Source organism: Drosophila gunungcola, chromosome 3R (assembly GCF_025200985.1).
Source record: "Drosophila gunungcola strain Sukarami chromosome 3R, Dgunungcola_SK_2, whole genome shotgun sequence".
Lineage (NCBI taxonomy): Eukaryota > Metazoa > Arthropoda > Insecta > Diptera > Drosophilidae > Drosophila > Drosophila gunungcola.
This window is the reverse complement of record NC_069139.1, coordinates 8,124,252-8,148,390: the sequence shown is the minus strand read 5'-3', so window position 1 is coordinate 8,148,390 and position 24,139 is coordinate 8,124,252. Positions and strand designations below refer to the sequence as shown.

Here is a 24,139-nt window from a genome sequence, read left to right as displayed (position 1 = left end):
AGTTATTTAACTGCATTACAATATGTTATTTAAATTAATAAAGTTTTCCGCCTTCGGCTTTATCATTTTTTTTTTTTTTTGGTTGAAAAAAAGAGTAGTATGAATTTGTTATGCAAGGTTTTTTTTTCAATTATTTTTTACGGTGTAGTCGTACGTAAGTAATTCATTTAGCATTGTTTTGGGTGTATGTGTGTGTGAGTTTTCTTTATATGCTCCGTATTTATATAATAAGTATATAATTGGTTTGGTTAAAAAATTTCCATTAATTGCAAAAATTGTCTTTGTCAAAAAGAGTCGAACAATGGCCTCATGTTTTTGTTTTTTTTTTTGTTCTTTGTGTGTTGGTTGCCGGGGCCACGCCCCTTTTGCGAGCGGGCCCGCCTTATTATCGCGTGCATATATCGTGACTATATGTTTCGTATTACGTGTCCAGTGTTCGTGTGTCAGAGAGTTAGCCAGTTAATCTTGCCTATACCATTTTTCGTATTATACCTTAAATCCCAATCTACTTTTGTCCCGGTTCGATGATCTCCACGGTGACGCTCTCGGCCACCGGATTGGTGGTGATGTTGGTGATCAGCGACTGATCCTGCGGCGACTGCGGCTGCTCCTTCGGATGTGGGTGGCCATGTGGGTGGTGCTGGCGATGGGCGGATCCGTGGCGCTCGTGGTGGACAACCTTGCCGGGAGCCACCGAATTACTGCGATTGGAGCGCACCGAGGCGGCCGATGCATTGCTGCCATGCGACTCGGAACCTGAGGAGGAGATGTTCAGCCAAATCCGGGATTAGTATGTGGGGGCCAAGTGTCTCAGCTAATCTCTACGGATAACCGGTTGAAGGGCAGTTATCGTTGGCATCACAGGACAACAGCAATGTGGTCAACGGGAACCCGACTTCGAGTCCCTTTTTCTACGTGGATTATTCTATGTACAGTAGCCGATCAAAGGAGTTATGGAAAACTTACTAATTATTATTACGAGTTTCAGAGATCATCACTTTCAACTTTAATTTCAATATCCTTAGATCGCTTATTGTACTACAAAATTATATGTCTGAACGAAGCCAGATAAAGAAACTATATATAGGTAGCCGTGCTAGAAAGGAAAGAAACTAAAGCGGTTAAAGGAACTCAAAAAGGATGCTGCAATGGATCAGAGTAGGATAGAAAATTAGAGAGAGAGCGAGAGAGATATATATATCGATGTGGTTTTGTGGTAAGAGTATCTACGTTCGTATATCTTTGTATCTGTGGTCTGCATCTGTGTCTGAATTTGTATCTTTGGGTGTTTTCTAGGGAGCTTAATAGTGGCAGTGGCAGGAGTAGTGGAAGTTGGAGTAGTATTATTACGTACAGGTTTAACCGCAACTCTCGACTACAGCTTAAGACTAGGGTAACAACACTTCGAGCCAACAAGAACAACAACGAGAACAACGACTACAAGTACACTGGGGAAAAGGCGTTCTCAAATCAGGTAAATGTTTCCGAAATTTAAGGCCCTCTTAACTAACTTCGAACTTATTTTAGATCAGTATAATGAAAAAAGATTTTGTAGAAGAGAATGAAGTTATATTCTTTATTTTTTATTTAATTTTGTTTAAAATTAATTTTATACCTATGTATACTTAGTATAAGTATAAATATGTTTGCTAGTTTTTAAAAAAAATTATAAGTCTTTTAACATAAACGTTATTTGAATTTCGTTGATAATAAATAATTTTTAAATTATTAGATATTTAAAAATATAAAAACTGCACTTTATTTAGATAAAAAATACGAGGGACTTTAAAAGTGTTTTGTCAACCAAAATATATTAATTTGAACAACCATTAAAGTACTTTCAAACTTATTTTCGATTGAACACAATTTCTGATTTAAGCTTACGCAATTTCTCCGAGTGTGCGAATACGGATACGGGTACGAGTACAATTGTTTGGGCAAAACTTTCGCTAGACGAGACAACAACTTTACGAGTACACTACGCAGACTGTCAACGATTTTTGGGTTGGGCTTTTTGGGAGTGGGTTGCGTTTGCTTTCAGGTCTGCCTACCTCTTTGGGCCCTGATATGGATGCGTTTGTCTTTTGCGTTTGAGTGTGATACGTTTGCGGACACATATATGTATGTATCTAGATCTTTGTGATCTAGAGCTCTAGAGCTCTAGAACTTGTTGGTCCGACCACAGGCTGGTGCCGCCCCCGCTGGGGACACATAGGTGGTGGTGGTGGTGGTGGTGGTGGTGGTGTTGGTGCTGGTGGCATTGGCGGTATTGGTGATGCTACTGGCATTGCCCGGTGGCTGAAGACCCGCCGAGAGCGGGGGCGTGGGCGTTGGCGAGGGCGTGGCCGAGGCAGCGTACGTTGCAGTGACATTGGTGGCCGTAAATGTGCTGGCCGTGGTCGTTGGCACGTAGGGCAGGAAGTGGCTATGGACCAGGTTGTGCTGACTGGCGGCACTCGGATGCTCCAGCAATCTCGAGCAGGTGGACACATCGCTGACCCGCGAATCACTCGACCGTGTATTGCTCTTCGACCGTGTCATTCGTCCTTTTTTCGGTGTTCGTGGTTCGTGGTTCGGTTTTTGGGTTTATTTGTGTTTTCGGTTTCAGTTGTTTGTTGTTCGAGTTTTGTTGTTTTGGGTGTTTGGTTTTTATGTTGTTGTTATTGTTGTGAAGGGAATGAGCGGTTGGATACGTTTAATATTTCGCCTTTAGCTGAGCACGCGACATCGAGTCGGTGGGTTTTATTGGTCGCTTTTGGGTTGATTTGGGGGGAGTGGTGGCACAAACTCAAATAAGAATATAAATAACCCAAAAAAAGGTAATTTCAAACAACTGTCCGCTGGGCTTAGCACACCAACAATTATCGCCGTAATGGCGTTGAGTAAAACGGTTCTTAAACTGTCAGTCAAATTGATTGAGCCCCCCAAAGAGTTGTTGTTCCTGTTTTGCCGGTCTTTAGCGTACCGCCATCGAAGTCGGGATAAGGTGGCGAATATGGCCAGATAGTCGTCACTATGCTGCCCAGCGCACTAGTTGCGGGTCAAAACAAAAAAAAAATCAATGGGTACTAAAGTCAGTTATGTTTTTTTTCCGAAAATATACATCAATAAATATAGGGTGCAAGTGGCTCAATTAATATTATTATTTATTTAAATATAATCTTTATCATGATATATTTTGTAAGCCGAAAAAGAAATATATATTTTAATTTTGAAATTCAAAAAAATATAATTAAATGGTTTTAAGTAATGACCGATTTGTATAGTGACTCATGAAATGCTTACTGTATGACATATCTTAAACTGTTTATGGAATAAAATGATTGGAACCATTGCTGACTTGAAAAGGACTTAAAGTTTAAAATTTTTTTGTAAGAGCAATATTGCAAGACTCTCGAACATTTAATTTTGTAGTCCTTTATAGCTATTTTTCATATCCATAGACTAATCATATGTATATTACTGTACTCCGTAATGGCTAGTTACACTTGCTATAATATTGAATATCATTTGGGCTTTGCCTCTCTTCATTTGGGTACTTCCACACCCCAGAGTTTAGTTTACTTGGGTGATTTTGTAGGTTTTTAGTTTGGTGACTGATTGATCAATTGGCAAACGTTGACTGACTGACTGACTGACTGACTGACTGACTGACTGGTTGATTGATTGGGTAAGTATTGAGGGGTTTCTCACTCTGTTCGTATAGTTTTGGGCTGTAAAAAGAAAGTTCTGCAAGTTGTTGAGACGAGACAAACAAAACAAAAGCAAAAACGGGAAGAAGGAATGGTATAACAGGAACCAAAAATGCAATCGCGGAAGACGAGGGACCAGAAAACCAGAGACTGGAGGAGGTGGACCATCGACTGGGGGGCATGGAATACAAACCTGTCTTACCTAGCGACGGATTGGGGGAGTGGGGTCTCAGGGAGGCCATGCTGGGCTGCCGGGAGGGGGCCCGCACCGACATCCTGGATCCCCGGCGCTCCTGGCCATGGAGCAACTTGCTGTCCCGCAGCAGCGAGACGTTCATCAGACGCGGATTCGGCGTATTGAAGATGGTCCGGTTATCATGCCAGCGGGCTCTGAAAATTACGGCCAAGAATTAGTAACATTTCGTGGCTCGACGGGTTGGAAAACAAGCGGGCGTGTGGTTGTGGACAGATATTGGGGGCCATGGTTACTCTGACTTAATGCCAATTAATGCAGAAATGCTGTTAATTAGACTGGAAATTAATTGGTGCTCGAATTATGTACCACAAATTAATGGAGTTCCATCAAAGCATCGACAGCCCAATTGACCCAGTTTATTGGCAAGCTAACGGATGAGCTGGTTGAACTTAAGATTAAGGCTCTTTGATGTGCACTGAAAAAATGGCTTATAAGTAGTCAAATTATGAAATGTATGTTATATAACAAAATAATACAAAAGAAAATATAATGCACACGTGTTTTACAGGTTTCACAAAATCATTTCAAAGGGCAAATGCTTAAATAGAAAATTCATATTCTTAATGAAAGTAAAGAATTTATAATAAATTTAATAATGTAACCGTTTGTTTATCAATGGCTTACTTTTAAAAAGTCATCAATAAACCATTAATAAACGGACCAAGAAAAATTTTGCTCTTTACTATTCTCTATAACATTTCCAAATAAATAATATAAATCCATTATGTGTGCAGTCAAGCGATAGTATATGTTAAATGGTTTGTGAGTGTTAGCCTAGATTTAATGCTTAAACTATTTGCATGGGCGTGGGGGCGATGAAGATGTTTGCATTGCAATTTACTCACTGGCTAAACAATCGCAGGACGACACAAATAATAATAAACATCAATGCCATTCCTACCAGCACGCCAATCATGGCCGGATCGATGTAGGTCTCGGGTCCCCTCTTGTCCTGGCGCCCTGCAAACAGCAAACAGCCAAACGGCAAACAACACAGCCCCATTAACCATAAGCAGTGCCAGCTTAACGTCTACTATGCTCCTGACCACCGACCTTTGCACTCCACGGATCCGTCCTTGGCCCAAATGGGCGACATCTCGAACCGGCAGATGCACCGCCCGTCCCGGCACTCCGTCTGGAAGTATCGCATCTCGCACTGCTCGTTGAAGAAGCAGGACTCGTTCACGGAGGCCTCTGTGGGTGGATTAAGGGACACAGAAAAACGGTGAGAAAGGACACAAAAAGGAATCAGTTGAGCTGACAAAATGGTTGTTATTCATACAGAGAAGAAAAATAATCAATGAACATTCAGTTCAGAACTAATGAATTTATAAAACAGATTTTTTTTTATGGTGTAGCTTTGTTATTATAGTTTATGTATATTAAATAAAATTGCTTTTTAGGTTCATTTTTTTTATTTAATTTTATCTCCGAAACTGCTTTTTAAGTGGAGTAAGAAAAAGAATTAATTAACACTCAGCTAAGAACTAATTTATTTATAAAACAGATTTGAGATTTACAATTGGTGGGTGGTTTTTTTAATTGTAGCTTTATTATTATAGTTCATGTATATTAAATAAGGTATATATATTATACTTCATTTAATCTTCAAAAATCCTTTTTATGTGGAATATACAACTAGCAGCATTGTAGACTGCATAAAAAAATTGAATAGGAATTTATTTTTAGGAATCAATGTTATGTTAAGAATATTTTTTAAAAACAATAGATTCTTTAGTAGGAGTTGCAAATTTCTAAGTGCTTTTAAAATTTTAGTGAGTATCTTTGTTTGAATTCAATAACAATAGTTTTTCATTGAACCAGGAATTTGTCATTATTACATAATAATCAAATTTAAAACCATTTTCAGATAGTAGATTCATGTTAAAACCCTTTTTTCCAGTGCACTGTAAGCAAGCAACAACAGGCGAGGGCCCATATCAAGAAAAATATTTCCCGGCTGTCGTGGCAGGTTGCGGATTGATTTAATGGCTGATTGAAGTGCGATATGGCTGGGGCGGATTGACTTTCCACTCCGGTGACAAATACTATCGTGGAACGACTACGGCCCCTACCGGTCGTAGGGGATTACGTCCGTTATGCGGGAGGCAGATACTTGGCCAAGGAGCCGAGACATCTGACTGACTGGCTGTCAGCCACGTCGATGATCAATGGCTGGGAGATAATTGGCCGGGAATTGTTAATTAAGTCACACCCATAGAAATAGATCTTCGCCTGTCAGCGACTTTTGTCCCACTCCCCAGCCATAAATACGCATTCAGAATACAGCACCGCCCGTGTGCCACGGAGGAATATCTATTATAATTATGTCAATTCTGCATTAGTTGCATTTTCTACCCTCCTACTGCGGCTGCCAAGTTTCTATTTTAATTTACACAACTTGTGGCTACGCCCCGCAATCAGGACCATCGGGCTTGGGGGATTTCACTTTGCTGCCAGTGCAGCTTTCTTGACTCTTATTTAATGAAAACTTGGCAGGGTGACAGCGCCCGGTAATGGCCTTACCTTTGCCACATTTGTCAATGTGGTTGGTGACGGGCAGATCCTCGGTGCACTGGCAGGACTTCTTCTTGGGATCGCAGATGGAGCCGGGGAAACCGCATTCCAGGGTATTATCGCACTTGTCCCCGAACTTCTTCTGCCCACGGCTGGCATAATCTGTGGTGGAGGAAGGTATAAGGGATTAGGTTGTGCTTGTGACGTCAACGTGACTAATCCCAGGCGTAAAATTTGTAATGAAACCGCCACAAAACTTTCGATTCACCACTGTGCATATCAATAAAAAATAAAAGCTGGCAAGCAACTTTTTTGCGAAATGTTTTCCAAATCCCCCAACGACTTCGGGGCAGATTAAAATGTAAATTCTTTAGCAGCCTTCGAGGTGTTTGTGTGTGCTACTGGGTGTTTTTTTCCCATTTTTTCTTTTTTCTTTTTCCTTTTTTGATTTTTTTTTTGTTTTTCACTCGTTTAAAAGGGGCAATGTGTGTTTTTGTTTTTTCCCCGAGCATTCTACTGTGCACTTGAGCTGGCCCGGCTAGAAATCCTTCATTAACTTTGAATGGAATGAAAACACTCGAGTCGGCAGTGAGTTGCGTTTGCGGCCCTTCACATCTTAATTAAGCTCTTGGGAGCAACTCTCCGGCCCGTGAATTCCGGGGATTCCCCGCCTAGCAATGTGTGTAAAATCTCAGCCAATGGTTGAGCCGCCATATTCCACCTCTAATTCTGTTTATACTTTGGCCATAATTACCGGGGCCAAGAGGCAAGCTAAAACCAAAGCCAAGACCAAGACCATAAACCAGCGGATGCGCCGACATTTAAGCCAACGGAAGCGAAAAGACAAAACAAAATGGCTGCTCATGCACAAACGGGTGCGCCATTTTCCAGCTCATGCGAGTATTAGTGGGTTCTTATGTACGAGGTCTATTTGCTAGCGGTTTATTTTTAAATGCACCGCCTGGCTATGAATAGGCTTCTAGCTGGCAAGGGTCGGCGAAAAATGAATGCTAATACGAATAATGGTGGCCAGAATGCTAAACTGCCGCATACCAAACTATAAATAGTCAACTTTATTTGAGAGCATATATGGCTATAATTACATCTGATTTTTTATAGGCCTGCAACCTTGTTGGTTGGCTTAAAAGAAAACTATGAGAATCATCTAATATTTGGCAACGAAAATCTTCTTCTTTTAATTACAATCGAAATAGTCAAATTAAATCAATAGTTTAAAATATTAAACTAAAAATGGTATATATTATTATATACATTATTTTTTGTATGTATAAGGTGTTTTACTAATCATTGTTAAATATATACTCAGTGTAGGAAATTTACTTTTTGCTATTAATTTAATGAAGAAAGTAAGTGTAGGAAACTAAAAGAAATAGTGATTTCGTTCAATAGCTATAATTTGAATATATGCATTTTATTTTTATTGGTGTTATTTACTTCCTGTCTTTCAATAAAATGTTATTAGGAAATCAAATAAAAAGACTATCAGAAAAATTGATTATTGGCCAAAATGTTATTCGATTTATTCTATGTAAATATTAAATGCTTCTCCCCTTTCATGTTTCCTTTGGAATTCAAGTACTTAAGCTTGAGATGGTCAAATAAATTGCGAACGGTGGCTATCACTTATGCATTTAAAGCGAACCCACATCAATCCACCCAGTCGTACCCTCGACTTGCAATTTGCAAAAAGGAAACCCAGCTGCCGCAGCATCAGCAGTCCACAAAGCTTTGCTTACATTTTTCCACAGCTGAGTTTTATTTGGTTTTGGTTTCCGGTGCGCTACTGCAGTGGCGAGGAAATTCTGTGAAAGTGTTGACAAAGTGGCTGCCTGGGGGCTCTGCTGTGGACCATGTCCGTGACCCGAGGCCAACCTTTGATAGCCTCACCAAAAAGCGATTACCCAACGGCCAGACCTGGGCCATATTTCACCCGAAGAACGGGCCTAAGATCGGACTACAAATTGCACATGTCAAGCGAGCCGAGAGCCCACATTAAACAGGCAGAGCTGCAACAGAGCCGGCATTTATAATTAACCGAACTGGGCCGAGCCATTAAAGCCAACTTTGCTTATTTCGGCACTATCATTAGGCCTCCCCGACATACTGGGGAAAAAAAAAAAAAAAAAACAAAGCGGGTACATGGAAAACTTTTCACATTCTGACTAGAACACATTGCAGACAGGCCATTTAAGTTTCGGATGAGAAAACTACTCTAATTTTGGGAGGTATGAGAACGTATAACGAAACCATGCACTGTGGCTTAAAAGCTTTCAGCAAATGAGCTACACAAAGGCAAAGAAATCGTATGAAGAAAACCATCAAAGCAGTATGAAAATTACTTTAGAGAAGGTTTGTTAAAGTCGTACAGAATACAAAAAATAAAAGGAACTTTTAAAAATTAAATTTTAACAAACAGTAAATATCTTTAATAAATAGAACATATTATAGGTAAAAGTTCAACGATTTATCTAGTTCAAAAAATTATTTGAAGATGTGCGTACGTATCTTTCTATACAGAAAGTTCGGAATAATGTAAACTTTAACTTGAAGGAGAAAAAAGGCAATGAAATTTAATGTCCCTGTAGAACTAATGCAATTGCAGTGGAATTTCCGCCAGCCAAGAGGACAAAAGACTGTCAAGGCAGCCGCATATACATATGACACCTCGATGACGCCATTGCGGAGCTTTTGCATTCTTAAATAGGACTAAGCCGGTGGTAATCTCACTGCCTGATGCAGCATTCTTATCTGTGCCATGAACTACTTACCAAACTCTGGCGTTGTCGTCTCCGGACCCGCACTAAAGGCATTCACGGCAAAGAAATTATCACCGTCATCGCCGAGCGTCAAAGGCGGCAGCAGGGCAATAACGGAAATCAGGCACAGGACCAGGCCGTTAAAGCGCTCCCATCCGCCCGCGCCCATCATCATCCTTTTGCCACTCTTCATCGGAAGTCGGAGGCCAAGGCTTTTCCGCTGATGTCCCACGTTGGGCGCCATTAATAGCCCCACGTTGGGCGCCATTAATAATGGCCTGGTATGCGTTTTCAGGGCGATGGCTACCAGGTTGCCTTTGCCTCCAGTTGTTTTCCTGGGCGTGGGTATTGCTGGTGCTGTTGTTGTTCTGGCTGAAAAAACACCCTCTGGTTTGAATACCAAGTTGGCTTGGCAATTGTTGCTGCTGCTACTTCTACTGCTGCTGCTGCTGCTTCTGCTGCTGCTGCTGCGGTTGGTGGTCAAACGCTCAGCGTCTGTGGCCTCGTCGTCTTCGTCAGCTGACTGCTGCTGCTGCTGTTGCTGCTGCTGTGTCTCACATGGTTCGCGGGTCTCGCGCCTCAGGGGCTGGCGGCCCATGAATGTGACAGCTCCGTGACGGGGCCGGGGCTCTACAGCCCCATCTAATCTCATATTATTCGATCGTCGTCGTGCTCCTCATCCATGCTGCTCCGACTATATCAATTTGCACACTATTGCCCTGTCACCTTTGTTTCCCTTGGTTCCTTCGATAGCGTTCGCCCCTTGTTTCCGGTTCACATCAAAGTCTGTCGCTGCAAGAAGAAGAAACGGAAAATGGTTTTTGGGTTAGTTTGGTGCTCGGTCTTTTGCTTTTTTGGATTCAATCAGGTGGATAAAAGCTGGGCTAATCACTTTGCGGCGTGTGAAATTACAAACCGTTGTTGAAACAATTTCCGAAAGTGCCACCAAAATTCTGTAACTGAAACCGAATTGACACATAGTTGGCCCCACCCTTGCCGCCCATTTTGGGCCAGCACGAAATTGTCACAGCTGTGGGTGGCGTTTTGGCCTTTTGGCACTGCACAACCAAATTGAGTGACGGCCAATTTGTGTGTCTATGACAGTTAATTGGATTAGGCGCACCCACAGTCGCCACCGATGGACGGATGTGGCCGGTCTAAATCCATTGTTAAGCCAAAATTATTACAGCATTTAATTAAAATCCATTTTTCATTATTTTATTTAATGGCATGACAATGTTTTGTCTGCTACAACTGCCCAGGACATGGCTGACGGATAAATAAATCATGCAGCTTAGAACATGCAACGCATGTTGGGCGACAAGTGGTGCTTGTTTAGTCGGCGATTATAAGCCATGTCAGGGTTTGTGGCCAAATGGTTGGCGTTCGTCTGCATATCTGGTCGAAACATGCACTCCAGGCTGGATAATCAGGTGAAGTAAGCTGGGAGCTACACAATTTATTGGACAAAATAAACATAGCTCTTCATCTTTTGTAGCAATCAAGTTCAGGCGAAGCATAAGTATAAAACTAGTTAATTCATAGTGAAATATGAATGTTTTATAAGTTGTAAATATATTATTATTTCTTTACCTTATTATGGTTAAATAAAAAACTGCTGCCTGGATAAAAAAATTTTAAAATTCGAGACCGAAACCACACACTGGCCTAAATAAGCACTGCTACTGAACATTTGTAACCATCAAATTAAATTGAAACTCGACCGCTTTTAAAGTCTTAAAATGTCCACACATCTATTTGTAAAGATTTGTCAAAAGAACGAAAGCCGCAAGTATTTTTAGAAATGTGTCTACGTAAAAAATACTTCCTTGTCCTTGACAAGGAAAATGTATTGTCTTGCGCAATTTATATATACTATGTAGTAGTGTTTGGTTTTATTAAAGAATCTCCAAATTGTTGTTGTCTAACCTCTTAAAAGCCTCATCGTTCTATTTTAAGGATAAAGCATGCTTAAATTGAAACCTTGGACGTACAAAAAGTACAAAAATAACCGCAGGACTATTTATAAAGATTTTCCAAAAGTAAGGGCTAATCGCAATTGTTTATGGAAACCTACACATATAGGAGCTGTCCTTGACAGGCAAATGCCTTTGTTTTTGGGCCTTGGTTACAATCCAAACGAGCCTGCTTAGGTGCTGATTTGAGAATAAAAGCTTTGGGGCATCCAAGAGAGACGTTGCCAGGATTTTCCAGCCAGGCAGACAGTGTAAATCCGCATTCGCTTGTAATTTATACTTGCTCGCATCGAAATTGTAACACGAGTTCATCGGTTTAAGCCTGTTTTGGCCTCGGCTTGGTGTTTCTGTTACGATTACGATTACGAATATATCCTGCGAGGAGAAACTCGTAAACGCGTGACGCGGTGAGGCGCAAATGATGTACGGGAAACATGTTGCATATTTATGCCAACATATCTCTGTGCATATGTTGTATGCCCGATCCGCACTCGGAAAACCCATGAATTGTTTTTCGTTTTTCATAAATTCATGCGTTGTCAATTGGACGATGAGTATTCATTACACGGCGTATACGCAATATATTCCATGTGACTGCCTTCAGTGGCCCAAACTGTGGGCAGCGGGACTTGGGGGCTTAAGAGGATGACAAAAGAGATTTTGGGGTTCTGGTATGGTGGTGATGTTAATGTTGATGGGACAAATGCCTGACACATGAAAGGCCACCACGAACAGGGAAATTACAACCATAATATCAGCCACAACAGCATCTACAGCAACGGATGTCGGCTCAACTTTGTCGGTACAGTGAAACTTCGCACATGGAGCACAAAAATCCCGCCAAGTTGTTCCGCTGCCACGAACACAAGTTCAATTTGCTCACTAATTACTAATTACTGGAGTAATGAAATCAAATTGGAGTTCATTCCATGGCACTTCTTTGTTCTATTGCCTCCTTTGTTCCGCGGTCGTTAGTCGTTAGTCGTTGGTCGTGGGTCGGTGGCAGTCACAAGCAGTTCACTGTACTCACAATACAAAGGGAAGTCAGACTCACAAACTATTTAAGAAATTAAATTAAATATTTTTTATTACTAAACAATTAAATTTGAGGACTTTATTTGGTTTTATTATAGCCCTAATGGGCTTTTTAAACAGTATTTAGACAGTATTAATAAATGACTTATTAAATTGTCGGTTAAATTGTTTTTCGGTGGAGCACTCAAACAAATAAATATTATATAAATTTTGATATAATAATCAATTTAAATTTGTATTCAAATATCTTTTGATAGGCTTAAATAAGTACAATTTATGCAACCTTTCCAAATTAATAAACCAGCATGGATAGCAAGCTTAATGTAATTCAGTTCGCAACTTAATTTCCGCTTCCTGTAATATCGAGTTTTGGCGTAAATAAGCATTCACTGTAGCACGTGCGCCGTGTTCGTTTAGCCGGCGGCTGTACCGAATATTTTCACATGCGACAACGTGTCGTATGCGCAACGAAGAGGCCCACAGCGGAGGAGCTAACCCTAATCAGGCCGAGATCGTGCTAATTAACATGACACAGGCATAAATCATAAGGCAGGTGGGCTGACCGACCCATCCGTCGCTCTTCAAGATGTGCGGCAACTGGTCCAATAAATTCTCGGAGCCCGAAATGGCCATTGTTTTAGCATAAGCATCAAGGACACGCGCTTAGGGGTGTAAAAATAAGAAAATAAAACTACAAACAGTCGCAAAGAGCCAATTCAGAAATTCGTGCAATAAATTCGGCAAACAATGGCAAAGGACACACATGTGCCCCTACGCCCAACGCCCACGTGTGCGAGTGTGCGTGTGTTCTGTGTTCGAGTATTTGCAGTAACAACAATGCATGGCCAAACATGGCAAAGCCAAACAATGGGCCTTTGCACATGGAAAAAACCGGCGGAGCGAGGGCAAACAGCGCCAGTCCAAGTGGGCTTGAGCTCCACAGACGCCGCCAAAACGAAACGCACTCTGGCTAAGCGCCAGCCGGGTGGATACTCGGCTGAGATACAGATACAGATACAGATATTTAAATGCCGATATAGATACAGGAGAAGTTCTTTATATAGAATCAAAGAAAAATTGTATGGTAAAAGCCGTTTTCGCCTTAATAATACAGTGTTTTGGCCATATAAATGCAATAAACAAACTAAATATTGAGTGCCTTAAATTATTAAACTGATGATAAAATTTGACCCATTATTTCCTAATGAAAACAGAATTTGGAAAATTTGGGATATTTTTTAAATCAGCCTAAAAATGATAATTTTTAATTAATAATTAAATTTTTAATTATGGAGAACCTTTTAAATAATAAATAAATTAAATCACAATTTTTAAAGAAAAGTGTTTCTTCGCCAAAAGTCTTAATCCACCCAAAAATTATGAATTATGTATGGTAAACACAACGTTACAAATGGTATTTAAAACTATTCGCATTAAGGAGGCCCAACTGTTCATGGTGCACGCTAAACTTTTATTGATTTCTGTTGGGAACAATCTAAGCGGAGAATCTAAAAAGCAGAGCCAAAATGCAGTTCAGTTCGCATATTTTAAGCGGCCCTCCATCGATTGAGGCCAGAATCTTTGCGAATGCGTGCCATTACAGCAATTATTTGCCAAGATTTATGTGCTCGGAGCAAATTGCTTGGCATTTGGCACACAACCAACGGCACCAAGAGACAAGAGGCAGTCTGTGACTCGAACAAAGGACCAAAGGACGAAGACGGATAACCACACCATTGCTCTTGGCCAACCAGAAAGACACCCACACAATGGCGCCTCAATGCGCCATTTAATGTGCCCCATACTAATGGAATCTGTTCTTATTTTATTTGATGAGCACACACTCGCATCACCAAAATAAATCCAGCTTGCGGCTACAATTCAATGATTAAATCAATATTTCAGTGTCCGAAATGAAGTCGAATCGATTTAGGACAATGAATTTTTTCTTGATAATATCGTGCAGATCAAATATATAGCATCAGTTTGGATAAAATCCTAGGACTCAATAATTAATTTACTCTTCAAAAAAAATTTATGGCATATAATCATCTCCTTAAGCTAGTATTTGCAATATTGTTAAGGCCATTAGATAATTTTACAATATAATGAAATATAACTTAATCTTTACAGATACAAAAAATAGGAACTCAATTATATTAGATTAGAATGGTATTTATGCATCATATAATATAATAGTTTTGACATTTAGAATTCGTATTTTAATTCCATTAAATCAACCAAGTAATTTTAATACCCATGCCGAAACAAATATACATAATGTCGTTTGGAGCAACAGCCACCCATTTAAACCAGTCCAAGCTTAAGCCTCAATAATTAAATCAATGTTCTACCTTCCAACGAGACCTCAATTTCAGGTCAGTGATTGAATTAAAATTTTAAAAATTAATTAAACCAAGTCAGATATGAAAATATGACGCCGAAGGGAAAAATGCTGAGAGCAATGAAATTTGCTAATTGGATTGCCCTCGACTCTTGCAAATTTCTGAGTGGCAAATTGAATGCGTTTGGGTACCGCGGGGAATCGCTCTGAATTTTCTTGCGAAAATTAAACCCAAATGAAATGGGCGGTTGAGCAATCAGCAGGGCGAGTACATCGATTCGAGTCGATTACAGGTCATCGGATGCCTTTCCTTTGTCCCGGTTTTCAAGTCTACAAGCGCTGATGCATTTTTGTGGCCACGCTCCATGAATCAGACCCCCGAGGTTAACTTCCCGTCGAGGTGGAGTAATAAAATTGAAAATAATGAACAATTTCCTGCCACTTTAATTGTTTTATGTCCCAAACCAGCAACCTTAGAGCTCTGTTATTTCTATTAAAAACTTGTTTGCCAGGCGAATTACATTTTAAATTAGTTTGCACGCTCCTTTGAGCTTCCTAATAGAATTACTAACAACGACAAAAAGTGTATGCATATTAATACAAATTCGCTTGTTAATTCGTGACTCATTCCATTTGGCTTCCCACCTAAAATCCGATCCATTTACCTTCGCTTACTTGGTGGCAGAGTGTGGGTAATGCTTATCGCATTCATGGCTAAATTACGTTACATTTAGTTTTATATTTCAAATGTTCCCTGTGTGTGTGTGTGTGTGTGTGTGAGTAAGTATATTAAAACTCAATTAAATATCGCATGTTGTCAAATGGGCCCATCGCAGTATGCAACAAAAAACAAACAACAAATACAAAGCTGGAAAAATTTCTAGCTGCTGTTGCTTCGCTGCGCCTCATTATGAATTAATTTGGGTTCGCATTTCATTTGGGCGGCGGGAAAGGCCCGGATTACTAAGTGGATTTACGAATGCCAGGCCAAATATGAATGAATTATGATCGCTGGAACGAGGCGAAACTGTTGAACTTCGAGGCACTTTTCGCAGACGCAGGTGGATGGAGGCTTCGCAGAATTTTTGGGACTCTTTTTGAGTCGCCCTGGTTCGCTTTTCGGTTGCCATGTGAAGGGCAATAAATAAAATGGCGAAAAATGCGAAATACAATAAAGTATTGCCAGCAACCAAACAAACAAAGGTTACAGAGTCACACTGAGGCAATGAAGATATCGAAAGGAAGTGCAGAGCTCTTGTTTGGGAAGCTAAGATGGGTGTTAAATATTTAAAACTAATTTAATTAGCAACTGTTTTATAAAGGAAAATAATCAAATTATTTTTCAAAGTTTACCAATTAAAAATTAATAGATTAGAAGTGATAAATAAGAGCTTATTATTGCTTTAGGGCATGTATTTCATAGGTTTAAAATAATTAAAGTCTTTTAAAGTATAGCGTCAAGCTGATTATACTTTATAAATTTTCTATATATTTTCATTAAATAAAATTGGGTTGTTTTACCATGTATTGAATTTAAGATTGTAACCTGAACTTAATTATTCAAAGCCCATTAAAATGTTATAAATAAACTTGTTCCTAAAAAAAAAACATGTATAAAAAAGCAAACAAAATTTGTATTACATTTGTAGAAGACAACTTTACAAAATAAAATATTTTCTGCACTTTCTCTTTAGGTTTTTTTTTCGAGTGCAGTGTGACGACGACAGCAAGGCGACTGGCGAGCGGAAATGGCGTGAGCTGTACACGTTGTTGGGGGGCGTGTGCCGGGGGCTTCCCCCGACTCTCTACTGCCATTCCCCCTCCCCATTTCATACTTCATCGTTGGGCCCCCCAAAAGCAAACGCATTGAATCAAAGGAAATCACGAAACATGGCGTGGCAAGCGGCGGTTCCTGCACACTGCCTTTGACTCCATACAAACAGGGTAGCTGGCCTGGAAACTTCGATGCCGACCCTTCGCCCCGCCCAATTAGCCCACCGGAGGCACGAGGGTCGTGTCTTAAATACTGAAAACCGTATAAAGCGCTGGCCAAGATCTGCTGCAGCTCGTCTTGCAAGTCGGATGTTCGTCCCATAACCTTTGATAATAAATAAACTCGGGCCTTTGTCGCCGGGCGGCGCTTGCCTTTTGCCGTTGTGCATTTCCGTTTCCGCTGGCAGAGGGCGGGGAAATGGGAAAACAGGGGAAAACGAGGGAAAAAGGAAGTGGATGTGGGGGCGAGTTCAATGTAAACGGATTTCCATCGAGTTGCCATTGCAATTGATTCCAGTGGCCGGAGCTGGCAGTCGATGGGCAACTTTTAACCTTTGCCGTTTGACACATTATAAATAAATGGTTTGACTTTGCGCTTGCAGCTGTCATTTATTTATATTTTGCAGTGCAAATGCCACATAACAATTGTTTGCAATATCACCCATACGCCCAGTGTGCAACGAACCAAAAACGAACTAAATTTGAGCCCTGTTAATGAGTTTCTAATGCACGCAACGAAACATTCAGGTGGCGATTGTACAAAACCAGATATGTCAGCATGTCACACACCATGGTAATACAATTTGTGATTCATCTGGCGCCCTTTGTCTTTGTGTCAAATTCGATGGGGAAATGAACGGATATCACACTGCGTTCGATCAATTGCGGCCCAGTTCTATTCTGGCTGCGTTGATTTGCGGGGGCAATTTGAACTCAATTTCCCGAACAAAAGAAATTTTAGCCATTAAATTCGCTTGCCATGCAAAAAGCCATCAACAATGCATCCAAAGTCGCATTTACGAAAAATGTTGCAGTTTCAACCACATTATAGTGTCAGCCAGACAGACAGATGGCTTAAGTCAAGGCTGGGTCTTAAATTCAAAGATACCTATTAAGATACCCATGAGTTATTTCGATGAATGGAAGTAACTTTTGTAGTTTTTTTTGGTCGAACTATTTTAGCTACAATTGTTAACATACCATTAAAAAAAGCAAACAAGTTTGCTTAAAAATGTTTAAACATTTACCTATTGATTAAAATTGTTTAATAATGTTGTATCCCCACTTTTAGTTTACATTCAAGATAAAAAACCAGGCCTTTGAGTGTGATGCATATTTTAACGGAATATACGTTTAAAGTTTCAGTACCTAAGTTATAGGCCCTCATATAAGAAATTCTGCAATTGAAATAAGTTTCTTAACTACATTTATATAGTAAAGCTGATTTGCACTTGAATCCTAATTAATGATATATTTAATCAATTAGGACTAATTCATGATCCATTAACCAACAGAACGTAGACCATAAATCTGGATATACCCACTAATACCCATCGATTGCTGAGCCCGGCGTGCATATCTTCCGCATTTTGCCCTAGTTCGCCGGATGCGATTGCGGATGTGGCAGTGCTGGGATGGCGCTTCCAGAAATCGCATGAAAGTGCTGCAATATTTAACGTCTGCGTCGTGTGCAGGACACGTGCGAAAAGTGGCAGTGGCAAAGTGGATGAGTGAGTGGGGCGTGTGCATATGGAAATAGGCTTTGCCCACATCCACTCACGTCGCTAATGCGATTTTCCCAGCCCAGCCCGGAGATCCAAAAGCACTGGAATTCATTTTGGGGGAGCGTGAAGTGGCGCTAAGCGGCTGCCGTTAGCTGGCCCTCGGTCACTTTAATTGCGCATAAAATAGCTGGAACGCACACTCAATTGATCACGCACGGAAAATATGTAGTATATGTGTATTATATTTAGAACACGGTCAAAAACAAAAGCAGTAAATAGAAAGGAAACACTCAGAGAAATAATTAAAATTATCATATAAAAAAAACATAAAATATATCTAAAAATAAAATGATAAGACCAAATATCTTTGAAACCTGAAAAAGATAGGTTTGTTTTAACTTAGTATCCGCACAAATATTATGCGAAAATAAAAAAAATGTTGTGCTTTACATTTTTATTAACGTATGCTTTTTGTAAAAATGTCTCTTTTTGAATTCTGGAGAGCCTCTCCTCTTGACTGCTCCGTTTCTCAAGAGTTGCATTTAAGATCGCAGATTGGATAGTTAACTGCTCCTGGAGCGTAGCCAGGTGATCAAAAAGGGGATGCAGTGCCGCATGACAAAATGACCCGCACTGTTGGGGGGCATCCTTAAGAATACAAACTGAATTTGTGTTATCCTCGGACATTGTTACGACAAACAGATTGCAGGTGACAAAGGCATATGTTAAATATGTTTTTGTGTTCAACATTTTGAAAGCGTAGAACCGGTAGAGTCGAAAGTTTCCAACGATCTAATGCCGGGGTTTCGAGGAACGTTGATAAGAGCGGAATACAAATTAACCTGAATTGTATATCCAAATGTCCACTGTTTTTTCTAGTGTAAGATTCTTCAATCGAAAAGCAAAAAGACGGGGGTGATAGACTGGCATATGCACTTGCCATGACATGGTTAATGTGACAACGACTGTTTGCACAGTTTGCTTAATATTCCACACGTGCAGTCCGGACATATATATACGTATATATATATATATATATATTGTACACACATGTACTGGGGTCATAATGAGGGGCACTTGGCGGTGTCAGAAGTTCAGCCGCTGGACTCCTCGGGTCTGTGTCATCAGCAAAACGGGGCCAGGCGACCGCTGGCAATTGTATTATTTATCCTGGAGGTGGGTCACACACACACACACCACACACACACACACCCGCCCCAGAGATGGTCACCCACACAAGCAGGCAGTTAGTTATCCTTTAGCTACTTATGCGACACACAAGGTCTAAATGACGGAAGGAGGCTGAACGCCATTTACAGACTCACCTCAGCCAAATTAATTAGTGCAATCAAGCTAACCGAGCCTGTGGGAGGAGCTGTCAACTGGCCTTAAGTATTTGTCCAAAAAATTAAGTATACGCAGTGGAAGCCATACTTTTCCACTTCACTGCCATTCATGCTGACCCACTACAGCAGCCATTTGCGAAGGGAAAATCCAGCCAAAACTTTCCAGCCCAAAGGATTCAAATGTCGAAGCAAAACGATTTTCCAGCCAGCGGCGGGCACAGACAATTTATCTTCACAGCCAAGGAGCTGGCCTATAAAAATGGCAATCATTATTATAGTCATGTACCAGGCAATGGGGCGTTACGGCAATCAACGCCATCGTCCCTAGCACAGCTCCATAAATAAGCGCACAATTTCAATTTTCAACAATGCCCCAAAGGAGCACACACTCAAGCCACAGCTCCAATTCAAAGTTGGGCCTAGAACCCACGAACCGGAGACAGACGCAGGCCGCATCACAGATTATATGGTGTATGGGGTATATTTAAATGCATATTTTAATAGCCATAAAGCGGCCAGCTCCTTGGGCAAAGCGCGAGAACCCCGAAATGCCATGGGCTCAGATACATCCGCATATACGGAGTCGAATTCGGATACGGATATGGATACGGATACTTGGCCAAGACAAGGCCAAATGCGCAACTAAAACAAGAGAAGGAATGTAATATATAAATTATAAACGCAAACTGTGCGACAAGGATTTCTAGTTGGTATTTCGGGTTTTCTATATTATTTGTCTTATTTATTTTTTATTTTCTGGTATTATTTCAACCGGTCGACATGCGATTTCGATGGCAAATGATTTTGCAGTTGCACGAAAAAGGGGGGCATGGGGAATTTCGGGCGACGGCAAATCGAAGCATAAGCGGGCACATGGCACATGGTGCAAGTCGAAGGTCAAGGGTCATGCCGGCAGTCGAATCTGCTCGAAATTTACTGCAACACTTGACGAAGCCGCCGCCGCCTCAAGGCATCTTTGTACAAAACGCTTTTACTATATTTATAGGCTGGATAGAAATTGATGACGTTTCCATCGAGCCATTAGCTGCCACGCCCCTCGCCTCCAATCGATGTCCTTAGCTCCTCGATGTCATGCCGCATGCAGATTGTCGTGCAGCAGTAAGCGAAGTAACTGCAACTGCTGACAATGCACTGAGAAATTAATCGTCCTGCATTGAGCTTGATAAAACTTTAAAATTTCGTTTTAAATTATAAATAATGAAAAAGGATTTTTGTCACAGCAATTTCATATAGTAGCTCCTTTATCTAGATTTTACACAACCTCTTAATTTTTTATAACAACTTTTAAAAACTTATTAATTTGTAGTATATATTTTTTGAAGATACATTTTGTTAGATGGAGTTTGGCCCTATTTTCCCTCAGTGTATGCGATGGCCACTGCCGCAAAGTCTGTGTTACCCGGAATCGATCCGAAGGAGGAGCAGCGGAACTCGAGTCCTTATAACTTCACCCCACTGTGCATGTGCACATTTGCGAATGTGTGTGTGTGTAGTAGTAGTAGTGAGTGTATTAGTGGAGGCCAGACCATGTCCTCTTGCCTATGGCGTATCCTTACGCCTATGAATATGCCACGCGATGTGATTGTGAGTGCGAAAATGTGGCGACGGCAAAGTAAAGTTTGAAGGAAGGCCCGGGGTTTCAGCTCAGCTCAGCTCAGTTCGCTTTGGTTTGGCTCGGTTTGGTTTGGTTTGGTTTGGCTGCTGGCATCAAAGCTTCTGGGCCAGGATGACGTAGTCCTCCGGCTAAAGTGTGTTAGTATGCCTGCCCTTCCGACTTGGGGTTGCACACTCACACTCACACCCAAACTCACACTCAAACACACACACAGGCGCACCGAGGGTGCGAAGGGGCATTAAATGGTTCGTGTTTTTCTTTTTCCTTTTTCTTTTTTTATATTTTTTTTTTATTTCTGCCTCATCTTGCTCGTTTGTCGCTCATATTGGGGTCGCCTGACGGTTCATACTTTAAAAGCGCCATTTAGTCCACAGCCAGCTGAATTATTAAAAGCAAATCCAACACAAGCACACAGTCAGTTCATTAAATTCAATGTATGCTAAATAGCGGCAACAAATGCGGCAAAAGGCAATCTCAAGCCACCCCGCCACCCACACTACCATCCAGCTGTTGTCATTTTAGAGGTACCAGCCCAAAAAAAAAAAAAATTTGGCAAGACAAGCTCATCATAATCATATGCTTCCTATGTGCACAGAGAAAAAAAAACAATCGAAAGCTGTCTAAAAATATAAGATTAATTGGTAATAGACAATATATTTCACGGTTGGCCTCGTAGAACGAGTATAGCAATACAATTTGTTATTTCGCCACAACTGCACAGTATTTCAGCTACCATATTTTTGAACATTCGATTCTTTTCTTTTAATACATATAACAAACTCAAAGTTATAGTTCTGCAAATCTATTTAAGATTCACTGCTATTAAAAGTAATCATGTTATATTTTTAACATATTTCTTGAAAATAATCATTATGTCTGAGCTATATATTCGTTTTTTATAAAACATGTTTTTTCGCTCAAAGTCCAATATATTTTATTTAACAAATTTTTATAACCACACGTTTTGTGATTTCATCATAATTTTACTAATACAAAATTCGTTGCCTATTTTCAGATATTTTTTTTATGCATTCAAATGTTAAACTTGGGAGTGTTTAGATTATATAGAACTGTAAATAAGAAATGTATTTTTAACAAATCCACCCACAGTAAGAAACTCGTACATATATTGTGTTTTTTCCTGTGTAGCAACTTTGCTGCGCAAATATGTTTCGCCAACTTCAATTTGTGCTCCAGGTAGTAAGCTTACAAGTGTGTGTGTGTGTGTTTAACGGGGCATGCCGCGTCCCTGTGTGTATGTGTGTGTGTGCGTTGGTTTTTTATGCGTCACGTGAGAATTTCCTTTATTATTATTTGACTTGGCTGGCTCTGTACATATCACGTATACGCAACGTATAGTTCGGCAGAAAAGGCATTGATTTTTTTGATTTGCTTTCGATTTCGCCAACCCCCTTCATTTATTACATTGATTGCTTTTCACTTTTTTTTTTTAGGCATGGATACTTTCTGTAGTTTGTGCTTTTCTTTGCCCTGCTCAAGCAGAAAAATATTTGCTCGCCAGCTATTTTTTTTTTTGTGTTTTCATTTTTTGTTTGTGCTTGTCACTTTTTGGCATTTCTTTTTTCTTGTTGCACGCTGTTCATCATCACAGTCACACACTCGCACTCACACTCACACTCAGACAGAGTAGAACGCACACACACTCACGAATACAGACGCGCGCGTAAAGAAATATACTACTAAAATAAAAATTGCTCACAATTTCCTTTGCTCTAGTTAGTTGTTGTTGTTGTTGTTGCTGCTGCTGCTGCTGCCTCGCACTGTTTGTTTTTGCTTTGATTTTTTCTCGGAAAATTTCACGACCACGCGCTACAACGTCTGACCACGTTCTGAATTGGATTTTCCTCAGCCTTGATGGAAAATGCGAATATCGTTGGTGAAAAGTCTTGGGTTCACCAGCAGGCGGCAGCCGTTTTTCCGCTCACAGGACCTGCGCATTCGGGACCTGCAGGTGACACACTTTTCCGCGCCAACCGTCGCCGATGAAGTGAATTTTCCGACTCGTTCTTCGTCCTGCATTCCCTTCGTCCACAAACTTTACTATTTACATGCTACATCGGTTTAAGGCGGCAGGCAATTTTCCTTCGTTTCCCTACTCTTTTTAGCACTTTAGTTTGGAGTGAATTTCGCATGCATTGCCCGAAGGATGAGTACATGGAAAAAAATTAAACCATTTAGCTATGGTTTGTTGTAGTAAAGCAGGAAAATAATTTAAAAGATGTGGTTTGATTTATATTATATTTTATATTATTTATTCATTCCTTTTCATAACATTTCTGTTTAATTCAAAATGTTACAATAATATGATTCGTGCTGTCGAAAAATTATTTTTAAATAATCCACTAATCTATTATATGTATATTTAACTAAAAATATACTTAAGGCTTTTATATTAATACATATTTTTATGGCCTTGCTTATAATATATTGTGAAGAAGAAAATATTTTCTTAAAACAATTAAAAAGAAATATAAAAAAGTAAAGGTACTAGTAAATTATTTTTAGATAAATATTAAATGAGCGAAAACGTAATAATATAAGGTTAATTAATTAATAATTTCTCATTTCTCTTTGTGTTTTTTTTTTACAGGACCTGGCCTGATGTGGCGCAAATGTCATTTTCAATGGCCGAATATTTTCGGGACGCTGCTGCCCAGTCCAGGGAGTCGAAAGTTCGCATTCGCCGCATCCATAATGAATGACATGTCCTTTCGGCCAGCCCCGTCTTTCGGTTAAGCTCCTCGAGTTAACTGACCTTTTGCAGTGCGGCTTACAAGAGATGCAAATAAAAGGCAATACCCAATTGTAGAGTTCAGCACTCTTTGTACTCTGGCAATCTGCAATCTAAAATTATATTTACCGCAGTTTTGAGCAAACACTTTTCCTAAAAAGTAAACAATTTAACTTTGCGCACACAAAAGTTGCTGATTTTGGCATTTTCAATTTAAATATTTAACCGAACATTTTAATTAATGAAACGAGTTGTAAATTGTGTTTGCTCAAAGTGTGTTTGCGTGTTTTCGAGGGGCAATATCTAAGCAA

At 40.2% G+C, this 24,139-nt stretch overlaps 1 protein-coding gene across 9 annotated transcripts; it reads right to left on the bottom strand.

Moving 5' to 3' along the window:
• Positions 1-58: 58 nt before the first annotated feature.
• LOC128257705 (uncharacterized) lies at positions 59-22,937 on the bottom strand. Of its 9 annotated transcripts, none has more exons than XM_052988843.1 (8): positions 22,797-22,937; positions 9,255-10,034; positions 6,475-6,627; positions 5,002-5,142; positions 4,794-4,908; positions 3,886-4,082; positions 2,052-2,546; positions 618-756 (listed from the first exon to the last, which is right to left on the bottom strand). In XM_052988843.1, the coding sequence occupies exons 2-7, from the start codon at positions 9,892-9,894 to the stop codon at positions 2,161-2,163; spliced, it is 1,632 nt and encodes a 543-aa protein (XP_052844803.1). In that variant the 5' UTR covers positions 9,895-10,034; positions 22,797-22,937; the 3' UTR covers positions 618-756; positions 2,052-2,160. The 9 variants fall into 9 exon arrangements, with proteins under 9 accessions (XP_052844830.1, XP_052844839.1, XP_052844803.1 ...); XM_052988862.1 differs by having other exon boundaries at positions 3,895-4,082; XM_052988853.1 differs by lacking the exon at positions 22,797-22,937 and adding an exon at positions 19,420-19,916.
• Positions 22,938-24,139: the final 1,202 nt, after the last annotated feature.

What these genes read in the sequence shown, in the direction of transcription:
- LOC128257705 (XM_052988843.1), bottom strand. Translation starts at nt 9,894, where the DNA reads ATGAGATTAGATGGGGCTGTAGAGCCCCGGCCCCGTCACGGAGCTGTC. An exon ending in CATTGACAAATGTGGCAAAG is followed by an intron (nt 5,143 to 6,474) that starts GTAAGGCCATTA and finishes ATCCACCCACAG; the next exon opens with AGGCCTCCGTGAACGAGTCC. An exon ending in CGGATCCGTGGAGTGCAAAG is followed by an intron (nt 4,909 to 5,001) that starts GTCGGTGGTCAG and finishes TGCTGTTTGCAG; the next exon opens with GGCGCCAGGACAAGAGGGGA.